The 13,897-nt window shown below is 39.0% G+C and overlaps 1 protein-coding gene across 1 annotated transcript in view; it reads left to right on the forward strand.

Annotated features, from left to right (window-relative positions):
* The first annotated feature begins 591 nt into the window (after nt 1-591).
* The window catches only part of ARMH3 (armadillo like helical domain containing 3), a 174,899-nt gene continuing 161,593 nt past the window's right edge, over nt 592-13,897 (forward strand). The window contains exons 1-8 of the mRNA XM_083364355.1: nt 592-610; nt 8,899-9,010; nt 9,230-9,286; nt 9,405-9,551; nt 10,122-10,229; nt 11,033-11,125; nt 12,232-12,306; nt 13,024-13,110. Coding sequence (XP_083220481.1) covers nt 8,909-9,010; nt 9,230-9,286; nt 9,405-9,551; nt 10,122-10,229; nt 11,033-11,125; nt 12,232-12,306; nt 13,024-13,110 — 669 coding nt within the window. The 5' untranslated portion in view covers nt 592-610; nt 8,899-8,908. The remainder of the gene's footprint in view (nt 611-8,898; nt 9,011-9,229; nt 9,287-9,404; nt 9,552-10,121; nt 10,230-11,032; nt 11,126-12,231; nt 12,307-13,023; nt 13,111-13,897) is intronic.

Below are 13,897 nucleotides of genomic sequence, written 5' to 3' on the forward strand. Positions count from 1 at the left end.
ATTGCACTGAGACTATTTCAATGCCAAGGAAAAAGTGTGCACCATCTTCTATGCCAGGGGTCTTCAAACTTGGCCCTTTTATGACTTGTGGACTTCAACTCCCAGAATCCTGGGAGTTGGCTGAGGAATTGTGGGAGCTGGCTGAGGAACTGTGGGAGTTGAAGTCCACAAGTCATAAAAGGGCCAAGTTTGAAGACCCCTGTTCTATGCAATCCAAAAGGCTAATAGTATTACGGCCTAATTACTCATTTTCATTTACAATCCCGTAACGCAGGGGGCTTCAAACTCGGCCCTTTTATGACTCACGGACTTCAATTCCCAGAATTCCTCAGCCAGTGTGCCTGGCTGAGGAATCCTGGGAGTTGAAGTCCGTGAGTCATAAAAGGGCCGAGTTTGAAGACCTCCGCCGTAACGTATCTTCCAAAAGTCAGCCCCCCGCCCCCCTCCCGGGCCGGCTCTCATTGGGAACTCGCAGGCGAGAGGGATTTCGCGAGCCGATAAAAGGCTGAACCGAGCCGATCCAAGAACGACGCGCCTGCGTGATCCGAAGAAGGTGGAGCGAAGGATGTCTCGTCGGCGCATGCGCTTTGGCAGGCATCGCCCCGCGCAGGTAATAGAAACGTTCCTTTCCCACCCCTCAAAATCTGGCCTTCCTTGTGGCCCCTGATCGGTGCTCCGGCCGCCCTTGCTGATGAGAGTCGGGGGGGGGGGGGCGGGGAGGAGGGAAAAGCCCGGGTCTAGCTTAGAGGCGCTGATGGGATCGATGAGGATCAGGGCTCATAGTGTAATGAGGGGGGAGGAGAGGGGGGGGAGCGTTGGAGTGCCCCTCGGAATTTATTTCGGGAAAACGTGGGTGCTTCGCGGGGAAGACGGCCTGTTTTTCTTTCTCCATTTCTGTATGCTTAATTGCTAAGGAACTTTTTCTGGGGCGGACAGAGGAAAAACCTGATGGTCTTAAGAGGTGGAATATTTTGGTGCCGTTGGTCAGGCAGTTTTAACCTCTGTTCCCAAACGCTGTCGTGTGTTTCTTCCCAGCTGTCTTGAACCCATGAGCGTTAGCCAGGATGGTAACTGATCAGAAATTATGGGAGTTGAAGTCCAAGCGTATGCATGGACATCAGGATACTTAATATGCCTTCCCCTTTGAGGGCTTTCAGTTTTCTGCCCCCTTTGCTGTATACCAGGGGTCTTCAAACTTGGCCCTTTTATGACTTGTGGACTTCAACTCCCAGAATTCCTCAGCCAGCTTTGCTGGCTGAGGAATTCTGGGAGTTGAAGTCCACAAGCCATAAAAGGGCCAAGTTTGAAGACCCCTGCTGTATACGGTAAAGATGGATTTGTTGACGGATCCCTGGGTAACTGGCAGTCAGTTATCATCACATTCCTAATTATTTCAGAATAACAGTAGCAAAATAATTCTCCCCCCCTCTGAATTTCGCTTGCAATGAAGGTTTACTGGATATAACTTGAGAATCTAAAAGGACTCTGCTAAGTTCTGATACAGTAATAAAATAAATGCTTGGACCTGAACTCTCTTCATTAAGCCCATGCCTTTCCTACAGTGCTGCTGTTGATAGAGTGCAAGGTTCTCATCAAAATATAAGTACAAAAACTGCCCACCCTGTTATAAAAGATGTAATATCTTTTTAAGGGATGTAAACTTGGAGGAATGCAAACTATTGTCCAAACGGTTTTCTACTCACATGGCTCTTATATTCACAGAACTCTGAATAATTTTACTTCTTTCTTTAAACACCTTTAAACATAATGCAGAATTTTTCTCTCCTAGTATAATTTGGAATGGAGTGTACAGTACAAGTCACTTAATGAGGAATCAAAGGCTTTTTGCTTGTTCTTCAGAAGAAAAAAAGCAGTTATCAAAATAAAACATTTAATGTTTGTGATTCCTAATCACTGCATTTCCCTAATTATTAATTTTTTAAGAGGGTATGGACTAGACCATATTTCAACCTACAAATCCATGAAATCTGGTTGGCTAAAAACATGGTTCAGCTAACTAAGGAGAAGTGTGTTACATGAATATAATCATTAATATTCCCTTTTGAAAGTTCGGAATAAGAGGATAAGATCAGCCAGAATTCGTAATAAATAGACATTTAAATGCAGTTATATTGCATTTGAAAATGACATTGTTCACTGAATCACCTTACATTGATTGCAAACTTGCCTGAAATTTGGTTTTCTGTTTTGATGGGGGTCTGGTTCATATACCATGTTTTAAACTATTAATTTAGTATATTGCATAAAATCAGCCACATGGCTTATAAACAGTGACTTACTTTTTAGCTAATTATTTTTTTAAAAAATGTGGTTAGGCAAACCAGGACTTAGTGTGACATAAAGTCCTACACTTTAATATAATGGAAATCAGTCAATAGAATATTCTAAAGACACAAAACAATTTTACTGCAGGATTGGTAATGTAAAATGCCTAGACTAGATGATGCTTGAAAATTTTTTAGAAGCCATTCTGAACAACTGAGGAACAGCAGCCATTTTTGTAAAACTTGTAAATATCATAAATAAGATTTGTTTGCATGTTTTTGAATGTGAGTCACTGTTGGGTTGCTATCAATGTCTACCATTCTTCAAACATATTTTTGCTTAATCATGCTAGTTTTTTCCATTAACTCTTCACTACATTTCTATATCGATCTTGTCGATCGGAAGGTCGGCAGTTTGGCGGGTCGAATCCCGAGTGCCGCGTAGCAGAGTGAGCGCCTGTTACTCGTCCCAGCTTCTGCCCACCTAGCAGTTCGAAAGCATGTAAAAATGCAAGTAGAAAAATAGGGACCACTACGGTGGGAAGGTAACAGCGTTCCGTGCGCCTTTGGCGTCTAGTCATGCCGGCCACATGACCACGGAGATGTCCTCGGACAAGTGCTGGCTCTTCGGCTATGAAACGGAGATGAGCACCGGCCCCTAGAGTCGGAAACGACTAGCACACATGTGCGGGGGAACCTTTACCTTTACCTTTACATTTCTATATACACATAGATATACACACACACACTTCTATTTTTGAAGAACTAATAAGGACAGGCTGTTGGAATTCCAGATGGAGAAATCTGAGAATATGAGCTACTGAAGCATTAGAATGGTGGATAGTTAAGTTTTAAATATTGATAATTTAAGAGTTGAGTTTTTCAACTCAAACCTTAAGGCAAACTGAATTGCAAGAAAGCAACAGTTTTATAAGTGATTGTTCCTTTTATTTCCTGCTTATGTAACATGCTTCATAGAGAGTCATGGTGTCATAAGCTTTTATCATGACCTATGATAATCAAAGAATCAAAGATTTATTTTAGTGAAGATTACAGTTGGAACTTGTATGGTTGAAAACCACACCAGACACGATGTTTTTAGAGTGGGATGATCAAGGGTTACTTAATACAGTAATAACTTCCCTCAGAAGAAAATAATTTCGTACTGTTTCTGTAGATACACTCATTCTTGTAGATTTCAGGATGGGATATAAATGCTCTTTGCTCCCTTTTATTACTGGGCAGTGGCTTTATGACAGGCGGGCCGGATGCATCATACTGAAACCGTGCCCACCCCATTGCCGGCAATGGGGAAAAAGTAGTCTTATCACATATGATCAGTTGCTTAGTGACCGTTTGAAGTTATGACAGAAGTCCTCCCCCCCAAATAACTATTTATGGCCAGGTTTTGAAGTTAGCTGCAGTGTGTCCACAGTTGCATGAACAAAATTCAAGTGTTTGGCAATCTGCCTGTTTGGCAATCTGCCTATCTGCCTGTTTGGCAATCTGCCTATCTACCCCCACCCTTCCTGCTCTGCTGGGTCTCTGGAGATTATATTGAGAAAGATGTCCCTTGACTTCCCTGCAAGCCATATAACTCCCATCCTGGAAATGGGTGCCATTTTGGAGCAGCTGCAGTTTATTGTGGCTGCTTGCAACTTGGTGTCCTCTTCTGAGGCAGAATCATGGAGCCTCCACGGTGTAGCAGCTGCTTCCGGAAGGAGATCTAGAATAAAAGGCAAGTGACCAATCATGGATGGGGGAGAGTGAGGAGGAGTGTATGAGACCCAGTGGAGTGGGAAAACAGACCCAAGGTCTTTATGGACCTTGAGGGGTGGGAAGTGGAGCATGGAGTGCCTCAGGGTGGGGGAGACTTTGGGAGGCCATGTGTGAGCTCATGAGTGCTGCAGTGTGGGGCTGGGCCCACATTAGGTCTCCCAGTGCCTTTCCCACCCCTGAGGCACCCAGTGCTCTGTTTAATGAGCCACATGGTGGCTTAACGACTGCATGGGGGGGCAGGAATGGGGGTCGTTAATGTGATTATATGGGCTTCTTGCTTAATGACCATCACAATTTGGATAAATTCCATTATGGACGTAAGTTGAGGACTACCTATACTTCTACACATGAGGACACATTTGGCTTTATTTAGGGACACAGACTATTTTGGTGATACAGATAATAATGGACTTAATTTTATTCATTTACAGTTTAATTTAGCATAGCATGAGTTCCTACCATTGGATGAGATTGTAAGTATGATTGTAAAATAATATATCCAGATCATGAAAGTGCAGACAAATTTTTCTGTTCTTCCCTACATGGTAATGGTTTAGCTCCTTCCCCATCTTATTTAGAAAATTGTTGATCCTCTAGTGTGGTACAATAAACTGTATTTGGGAGACCTCTTCATAATATCTAAAAGTGACACCTTCTATATGCTGGAGCATTGTTGTCTAAATATGCCTCTGATTTTGAAGTTAAGATCAAGGCTGCTGTGGTAGGGGAGGGGGCAGGAAAGATGATAAGAAAATCCAGTGTCTAGACAGATTCTTCCTTTTCACTTAATATGCCAGCATTAGCATTTCCATTAATACCTGATGGAATTATTTCACTTTTGCTTCAGTAGTTTTAATGGGACAAATGTGATTTTTAGAATAGTTATTTGGTTATATAGCCTGAAGTCAGATCTGACAATTTTCTTGCATTAACCCTAACAAAAACAGTTTTCTCATTCTGGTGTCCACGATCCCAAACCAGGGTAAGATTTGCTATTACTTGTGGGTATTTCAGTCCAAAACATTTGGAAGGCATTGGTTTTGGAAAACTGAATGGAGAGAAAACTTGGGAAGGTTCCCAGGAGGGGCATGACAAGCCTCAAGAAGAGGCACCACCACACCAGAAGCATATTACTGTATTTTATCATCTATGATATAAATAATCCAATCAGAATATTCTACGTGCATGTACCCAGTTTTGTGTTGATGCTGCTGCTGCTCAAAAGACTTGATTCTGATAGTGAAGGGGAGAGAGCCTGTCTAGATTTTATCTTATGCCCAATTTCAAGATCTTTTGAAGAGTCGTGGTGATGCAGTGGTTAGAATGCAGTATTGCAGTCTAATTCTGCTCATTGTTGACTGCCAGCAGTTTGGCAGTTGGATCCTGACTGGCTCAAGGTTGACTAAGCCTTCCATCCTTCCAAGGTTGGTAAAATATTGTCCCCAATAATCTAAACCGCTTAGAGAGGGCTATAAAGCACTATGAAGCGATATATAAGTCTAAGTGCTATTGTTATTGCTATTTTACCCCGTTAAAACCTTTTTCTTCCCTTTTATTTTTCTGATTGATGATATTATATTTCTCATAAAACAGACAATGTAATGACATAATAGCTAGCTCTTTACTGCATATCCTGTTTCTGAGTTTTGCAGAAAATAAATTCTGTGCGATGGTTTGAAACGGATGTTAGCCACTGAGAATTCTACCAAACATGATTGTTGTGTTATTTATTCTTTTTAAAAAGTAACTGTTGTATCTTTAGTTACAATCCCGAGTGCCGCGTAACAGAGTAAGCGCCTGTTACTCGTCCCAGCTTCTGCCAACCTAGCAGTTCGAAAGCACGTAAAAATGCAAGTAGAAAAGTAGGGACCACTACGGTGGGAAGGTAACAGCGTTCTGTGCGCCTTTGGCGTCTAGTCATGCCGGCCACATGACCACGGAGACGTCCTCGGACAAGTGCTGGCTCTTCGGCTTTGAAACGGAGATGAGCACTGGCCCCTAGAGTTGGAAACGACTAGCACGCATGTGCGGGGCAACCTTTACCTTTACCTTTTAACATACTTTGCAATATCTAGGCTGTTCAATATATTATATATTGTATCTAGAAATACCACTTTCCCTTCTGCTTTATTACTACATGAACACAGGTGATTGAATGGGAGGTATTATAGAAAATCCAAGGAAAAGGAATCAGTATTCAGTGAATTGGGGCATATTGAGTCACTTGCTTTATTATTTTTATGCACTACAACACATTTAATCTTTTCACTAGAAACACTTGAATAGTTCTGAATGAAGCTTTACATGTTACATGTTAACTAGTTTGTCACAATGTGTATACCTGGAAAAGTGGATAAAATTGGCTGTATGCATGCATGCACTTTATACTATCCAAGATATATCTATGTGCTGGCTTATTTACAATATTTGTATGTACTGGAATTGAAATGAAGATACAATGCAAAGTTTTATTTATATAGAACAACCTTTCAAATACATGTGCATTACTAGGAATCCTATAGAATATTTACAACCATAAATTCATAATGATGAAACAATATATGAAATATTTTTTATTGTGAAAAATATTTATCAGTAAATAAAATGTTTAAAAATTCTTCCTTGATTAGTACAAGATGGCAAAAGAGAGACTACCTGAATTTCATTGGGTAGACAGTTCTACAGTTTGGTTCTGATCAGTTAGAATAGACTTTCTTCTTATTCTACCCTATTAGGTCACTACCACAGAAAAGTCACAGAGCCTTCTATTAAATTTTAGAAATTGGATAACTGATATGGAAGGAAGAGTTCCGTCTACCCAAATATGGATTAAATTAATTTTCTCTGTAGGTTGGACATATAAGTAGGCCAGAATGTAGCAATTTGAGTAGTTATGGATATGTCTCAGTTTATCTATAAAATCACTTCCAAAGCTGCATGGGTTACTAACTAGCTTCTGTGAAATTAAATACACTTATTTTTTTATTTAACTGTGGTGGAGCAGTGGTTAGAATGCAGTACTGCAGGCTAACTCACTGCTCACTCCAGCAGTTCGATCCTTACAGGGCTCAAGGTTGACTTAGCCTTCCATCCTTCCGAGGTCAGTAAAATGAGGACCCAGATTGTTAGGGGCAATATGCTGACTCTGTAACCCGCTTAGAGAGGGCTGTAAAGCACCGTGAAGTGTATATAAGTCTTAAGTGCTATTGCTATGTCACCTTTGAAGTTCTACAGGACCTAGGTACCTTTGGGACTGCCATCTTCTAGTTTTGTCTGCCCATCTACTAAGCTTAGGAAGGATGGGCTCCCTAAGGTCCCCTTTCTCAAAGATTTTATCACCAGAGACCTTGAATCACTCTTTTTGTTTTGTTTTAAACAAGGTCACCTGCCATCCAAATAACCTCTACCTGCTGTGATTTGGGAAAGGTGTTAAGCTTGGCTTTTTCTTAGGGACAGATGAGGCTGTTATGAGGCTCTTCCCTTTTCCACTGAGGTGTCTGTTTAATAGCATTTTATTGCTCCTTGGCGTGTCACAAAGCTATAATTGCAATTGTTACTCTGTTGTTTTCACTTTAAACATGATGGCTCCATACCGATGGTATTGATTTGAGCAGCATATAAACCCAGTTAAATAAAACAAGATAAAATTAAAATAAAATGTTTTTTTTTACTTAGGCTGATGAGTGATTAACCCATTAGGACCCAGCCTTATTTACAGACAGTGGGATGGTTCTTACATATATTTCACAATTTCATTTGTGAAATGAAAAATAAAATGTATACTTAAATGAGCTACAGTTGTTCTCTGAGCTACATGGATGGGTGGTTGAGCCTACATTCGATTTTTTTTTAGTCATGCAAATGCTTCGTACAAACTGGTTTGCTGGGGGAAAAATGCACACGCTTCTCTCGTGATTCTTCATTACAAGTGAAATAACTCCTACACCATATAAAAACATAGAACAAGTATAAACATTAAGTAATGTCTAACTTTTGGGGTATGTGAAGCATATGTAAGCTTTTTTTTCTGTGCACCTTGCACAGTGGGAAACGTATGGCTGAAGTATTTTCTTTTTTTCCTTCTGTTTAATCATGTCCAATTCTTGGAGACTGCCTGGACAAGTCTCTGCCGTTTTCTTGGAAAGTTTTTTTTTCAGAAGTGGTTTGTGGCTGTCTCCTTCCTGAGAAAAAGTGACAGGCTCAGGGGTCACCCAGGTGGCTTTGTATTTAAGGTAGAACTGGAACTCATGACTTCCCAGTGTCGAGCTTGATGCCTTAACCACTACACCAAACTGATTGTCATGATAGTCATTACCAGGGCTTTTTTTCTTATAGAACGCTCAGAACAGAGTTCCGACATCTTTTTTGGATAGAACCTTGTAGGGTAGGCAAGGCAGGTTGTATGACACGTGTGAGTTCCGGCACCTTTTTCTTTTACAAAAAAAGCACTGGTCATTACTGTATTATATAGTACGTTTAGTATGGGTTTGGATAATGGAGGATATTTGTAGCTTATTTGTTGGGGCTTTCTAAGCTTGGTTGTTTTCTTGCAGACATTTCATTACCTAAACTAGGTAACATCTTCCGTGCTAGTGATGCTAGCTATATTCTGTTACTATCAGTAGCTAACACTTAGCACTGCACTGCTGATGTTACCTAGTTTGAGTAATGGAACATCAGCAAGAAAACAACCAAGCTCAGAGAGCACCAAAGATCCCTCCCGGTATGGGTTGCTTCTGAGAAATTGTAAAAACAATTAGGAGAAATTTAGAAAGATGTGGAAATTTTCTTAGGATCAATTTCTTTGATGTCTACCATTTCTTTTAATCCACAGGTTGTAAGTCATGGCACAATCTGAGAAAAAAGGTGGCTTACTTCGGAAATCTTCATCTAGTAAGAAACCCCTGAAAGAGAAGGTTGTGTTAATGTATGATGAGATCTTCACAGTAAGCACTGGATTTATTTTTCTTTTATCATAACAGAGTCCTGTATTCTCGTATAGCCTCTTGCCGTATGAATGAGAAGGAAGACTAATAGTCCTTAATGAAACACCTCTTTGCATGTTTTTACTTTCATGGACAGACTGTTAAAGGTATAATGTAAAACTAAACTTGTTATCTTAAGTTTATAGTCGTCACTGTAATAGTGATCCCATTCCTTTTCAGACAGAAGATCCTAGTAAATACAACCCTCGGTTTTGGGAGGAGCTCTTCCTCATGAAGGTAATATGCTAAAGATTGAAACCATTTCTTTATGTTCATTCTTACAAATATCAATTTCTAGTTTTGCTTGCCCTCAGTAATTCCACCGTCAGCTTAAGCTTTACCTCTTATCTGTCAGGTGAATTTGGAATATCTGGAAGGAAAGCTGGAATCTCTGGATGGTGAAGAGCTAGTGAAGATAAAAGACAACATTAATTGCTTGTTCCAGCGTTGCATTTGGGCTTTAGGAGAAGAGCATCCAATCAGAGTGGTCAATGCATTACAGGTGCTATGAATTTCCTTTGGCTTTCATTAAGCAAAACTTACAAACTGACATCTAATAATCAGTTATGTTAGTGCTAATGAAGGAATTAGTTTGCATTATTGAGATCACTAAAATATCTGTTGGTTCAATATGCTGAATCAGGTATCCTTAATTACTTTAATATCTGAGGCAATGATATCTTTTCCTTTTTTTATTGCTAGATGATTCAGGAGAGCCTGACATGTTGTAAACTTTAATAGAATATCAGAAAGAAACTATAGGGGAAGCCTGTGAAATTCTTCTTCTGATGTCACTGTTTCCATTAGCGAGATATTTCCTATCTGCCTTTGGAGGTCTGTTTTTTTGTTTGCTTGTTGGTGGAAAAGAAAAAATACAAACAAATTTCTGCTCACATCCTATTGGATTTACGGTATTGAAATTCACTCTAAGACTAAGTGATCTAGGGTATCATATTTTTAAAAACCAAAATACCATAAATTTAAATTTCTGCCTCTGTGATGGCAGTTTTCATTGCCCAGGAGGCTTTATCTCACAATTCCTGCGTATGTGAGTTTGTGTTTTCTGCTTTAGACTCTATGTGCGCTGATCCGTGGGGTTCATCAGAAGAACAAATCCACATCTGGTTTTGACATCATCAATATGCTAATGGGCTTTGACAAGGCTGAATTGTGCATGAAGGTAAGAGCTTGCTATATTGAAATAACGGATTTTGTTTTCATTCTAATAACACGTATGTTATGTTGATTTCTGAATTAGTCAGAGGATGTCAGGGAGACATGGATTTTGGGGAAGGAGAACCCCACTCATCTTGAAAAGCCCACTGTGGCCTCAGGCTGTTCTTCCTCCACTCTTCAATGCTGCATTTCTCCTACTGCAGAAGCAGGAGTGGGATGGAAGAGAGGCAGTGTTTCTTGTATGCTCCTGCACAGAGAGAAAAGAATTCCTTTCCTGTCACCCAGAGCTCAGAAGTTTTTTTTTATTTTTATCCCCAGTTCTCAGAGATGAAAGTTTCTCAGCCCCAAGAGAGAGAAAAACAGTCCCACTTGGAGAAGAAATTTGGCTTTATGTGATTTGCGGACTAGATTTTCCTCATCCCTAACTTAAGTTGTGGTGTGCCATTAAAGTTCAAAAATAGACATGTGTTCAGTTGGCAGAGTAGCCCGTGGATAGAATAACATGCTTCTCCTTTCTCTTCCTAGCGTCCTGATAGCTCCTAGTCTAGAAACTGACAAAATGTATTTGGTCTATTTCTCAAGGAAATAACAGAAAATCACAGCATGATAATAAGTAGCGTCTTTAAAGTTATATCTTGATTAACACATAGTTTGGTTTTTTAAACACAAAATAAATAATGAAATTAAACACAAAATAAATAATGAAATAAGAACATTAATTAGCATGACTTAGATATTTACAGCAGTAGTGAAGATTAAAAGCAACTTGAGCTTGCAACAATTTATAATAACTTTTCTCTTTTCCAGAATCTGATGGAGAGTTTGGATGCTTTACTTTGTGCAGAAGGCTCTGAAAGTCTCAAAAGTTTGTGCCTGAAGCTTTTGCTTTGTTTGGTGACTGTAAGTAATATATAACGATGGGTTAACTATAGAAAGTATTTATTATGAAAATATGGAAAATGTACCTGTAGACCAGGCGTGTCAAACCCATGACATCATGTGATGTTGCACGACGTATGATGACGTCAGATGACGTATTGCGACTTTTTCCCCATTGCCGGCAATGGGGTGGGCACGGTTTTGGCGTGACGCATCTGGCTCGTGAGCCAGCAGTTTGACATGCCTGCTTTAAACTATTATAAGCCATTGAGATACTGTGGTAACCAGTGTAACATATTTTACAAATAAATTAAATAATATCTTTAACTGGCATCCTCTTAGTGACTGATATATTACAGCCTTCTATATCAAGGTGTTTTTTTTTTATCTAACTCTGGAATTAGATATATTAATGAGAAGGTCCCTTTTTTGCTTCAGTTATGAAGGTGCTTCCATATATAGGCCCTGCTTTAATGTTTTTAAATCAATGCATAAAATTTGAATTAAAACACCCAATTTTAGTCATCCGAACCAAACAGAAAAAAAGAAAGTGGAAATCATAAAGAAAAAGAAGTGGGTGATAACTAAAGCGACTAAAACTAATGGAAATTTGGGAACTTCAGCTTCGGTATTAGCATTAATATGGTTTCAACTCAATTTAATAACGTTTAGCATTTCCTTTACTCATTGTTCAATAGTTAAACAGAGGTTAAAAACTGCTGGTTTTATTTCCAATATTAAGTATTGATCTTACTATTATCAAAAAAATGTTTTAGAGTTTGCTGTTTAGAAAACATTCTTAAGACTATAAAGCCTGAAAGAAATCATTAAGGAAAATTATACCATGAAAACAAAGTAAGTCTTCCACTAACAACATGTTTATCTATATGGTGTTTAATGTACCCAAAATCCACAATCTTGGGATAACAATACATATGTATGAAACACATAATTTAAAGAACTCTTTACAGGAGAGTTCAATAAAAGATAAAATTGAGAGACTTCCCCCCCCCAAACTATTGGATTATAACAAATGCAGATTCATTGCTAGCAAGTGATAAGAGCATGTGTGAGTTACTTTGGAACTGGAAAACACTAAAAATTCCTATTTCTTTGATTCTATTCAGGTGACAGATAATATCAGTCAGAACACAATTCTGGAATATGTGATGATTAATAGCATTTTTGAAGCTATCTTACAGGTAAATCTCCTTATTCCCCTCTATCTCTGGGCTGCTAATCTTTGATGAAGCATTTGTATACATTGTGAGTAACCCAGGGACTACATGCATTTTTGCTACATGCTTTGTTCTGCCTTCATCTGGATAGGCATAGTAGGAAACTAGAATAGGATTCTTAGGAGTGAGAAGGGCAAGGCTTCCCTTTTGCAGTACCCCTATAATACATGTGACTATGTGGCTATGTTTCCATTGACTCTAATTTGGCAACAGACGTAAAGCTTAGAACTGAAATGGTTGCCAACACACTTGCTGTAATCATAGATTTTACCTTCATGTTGCTTAAATACAAATGTGGGATAATTGAAAGCAATGTGGTAAAAGCAATTTTCATATTGGTAGGTTTTAAGAGTTCTTCATCCAGATAATTTAGTAACTTTATGCAAGAGGAACCACACAGGATATTGAATCTAATTTCCTAGAGTTGGATGGGACTTCTAGGACTAACCTATTTTTTTATTTCCTCAAAAATGCTCATTATTTTTCATGCAAGAATTTCATTTCAGTTTGTTATTTCTACATGAAAGAAGATAATTTCACTCTACACTAAGCTTACAAGACTCATGTTGGATGCTGGAAATTTTCAGCTCATCACGCTACATATTTTTGAAATCTCCCATCTATGACTCCTTATAATTCATTGTTTTGATTAATCGAAGCTTTGTCTTGTGTTATTTTCAGATCCTTTCCAATCTTCCCAGTCGCAGGGAACACGGTTATGAGGCTGTGGTCCTGCTTGCATTATTAGTGAACTATAGAAAGTATGAGGTGAGTGCTTGACACAGAGTGTGAGGTATTAATCTGGTGAAGCTGTAAAACTAAAAAACTGGACAAATATTCCATCTTTCCCTCGATGGAAAAGACTCTTGTTCTTAGTAGCACACTGTTCCTTGGTGGTAAATGTTCATGTGAGGACTATTTCTACATCTTGTTCCAGCAATAGTTTTGCCTATTAGAGGCATAGTAAATTTCTTTGAAGCTTAGTGTGAAAAATAGCCCAAGCTCTTCTTTCCAGACTGGAGCTGACACTGGATTGGGCATCAATACATTTCCTTGTTTCTTGGAAATATGTTGCTACTGCAGAGTGGTCTCTTTCCTTGCTGGAATACCTATTTGCTTGCTTTGGGTGTGTTTCAGAACTACAGTCACAACATTGTTCAGAAAAAACAACTGGAGGGAAGGATCATTCCCATTATTGGGTTATGTTTCACAAATATGAGCAATCATACAAATTACAATGGGAAATGAATCTGCTCCTTTCAGTAGATTAAAAGTTGGCAAACCAGGTGTAGATTGCTTCATTCAATTGATGGTAATAAAATATAGTCCCAAGGAGAAATGAGAATCTATATCCTGATGTTTAATAACAAAGTGATTGTGGTATCACGTTAAAGATATCAGCTACTTTATTTTCTATAGGTTTCAAAAATATTTTATGCTGTTACATACATTGCGTGGGGCAGCCTTTGAAAATAACACTCAAACTGTAGTTGGCTCAAAATGCAATGACCGGTATGCCAGTGAAACAAACGGGTGTGGCAGTATAACTCCAGCG

The sequence above is a fragment of the Vipera ursinii genome (assembly GCF_947247035.1).
Source record: "Vipera ursinii genome assembly, chromosome: 5".
Taxonomy (NCBI): domain Eukaryota; kingdom Metazoa; phylum Chordata; class Lepidosauria; order Squamata; family Viperidae; genus Vipera; species Vipera ursinii.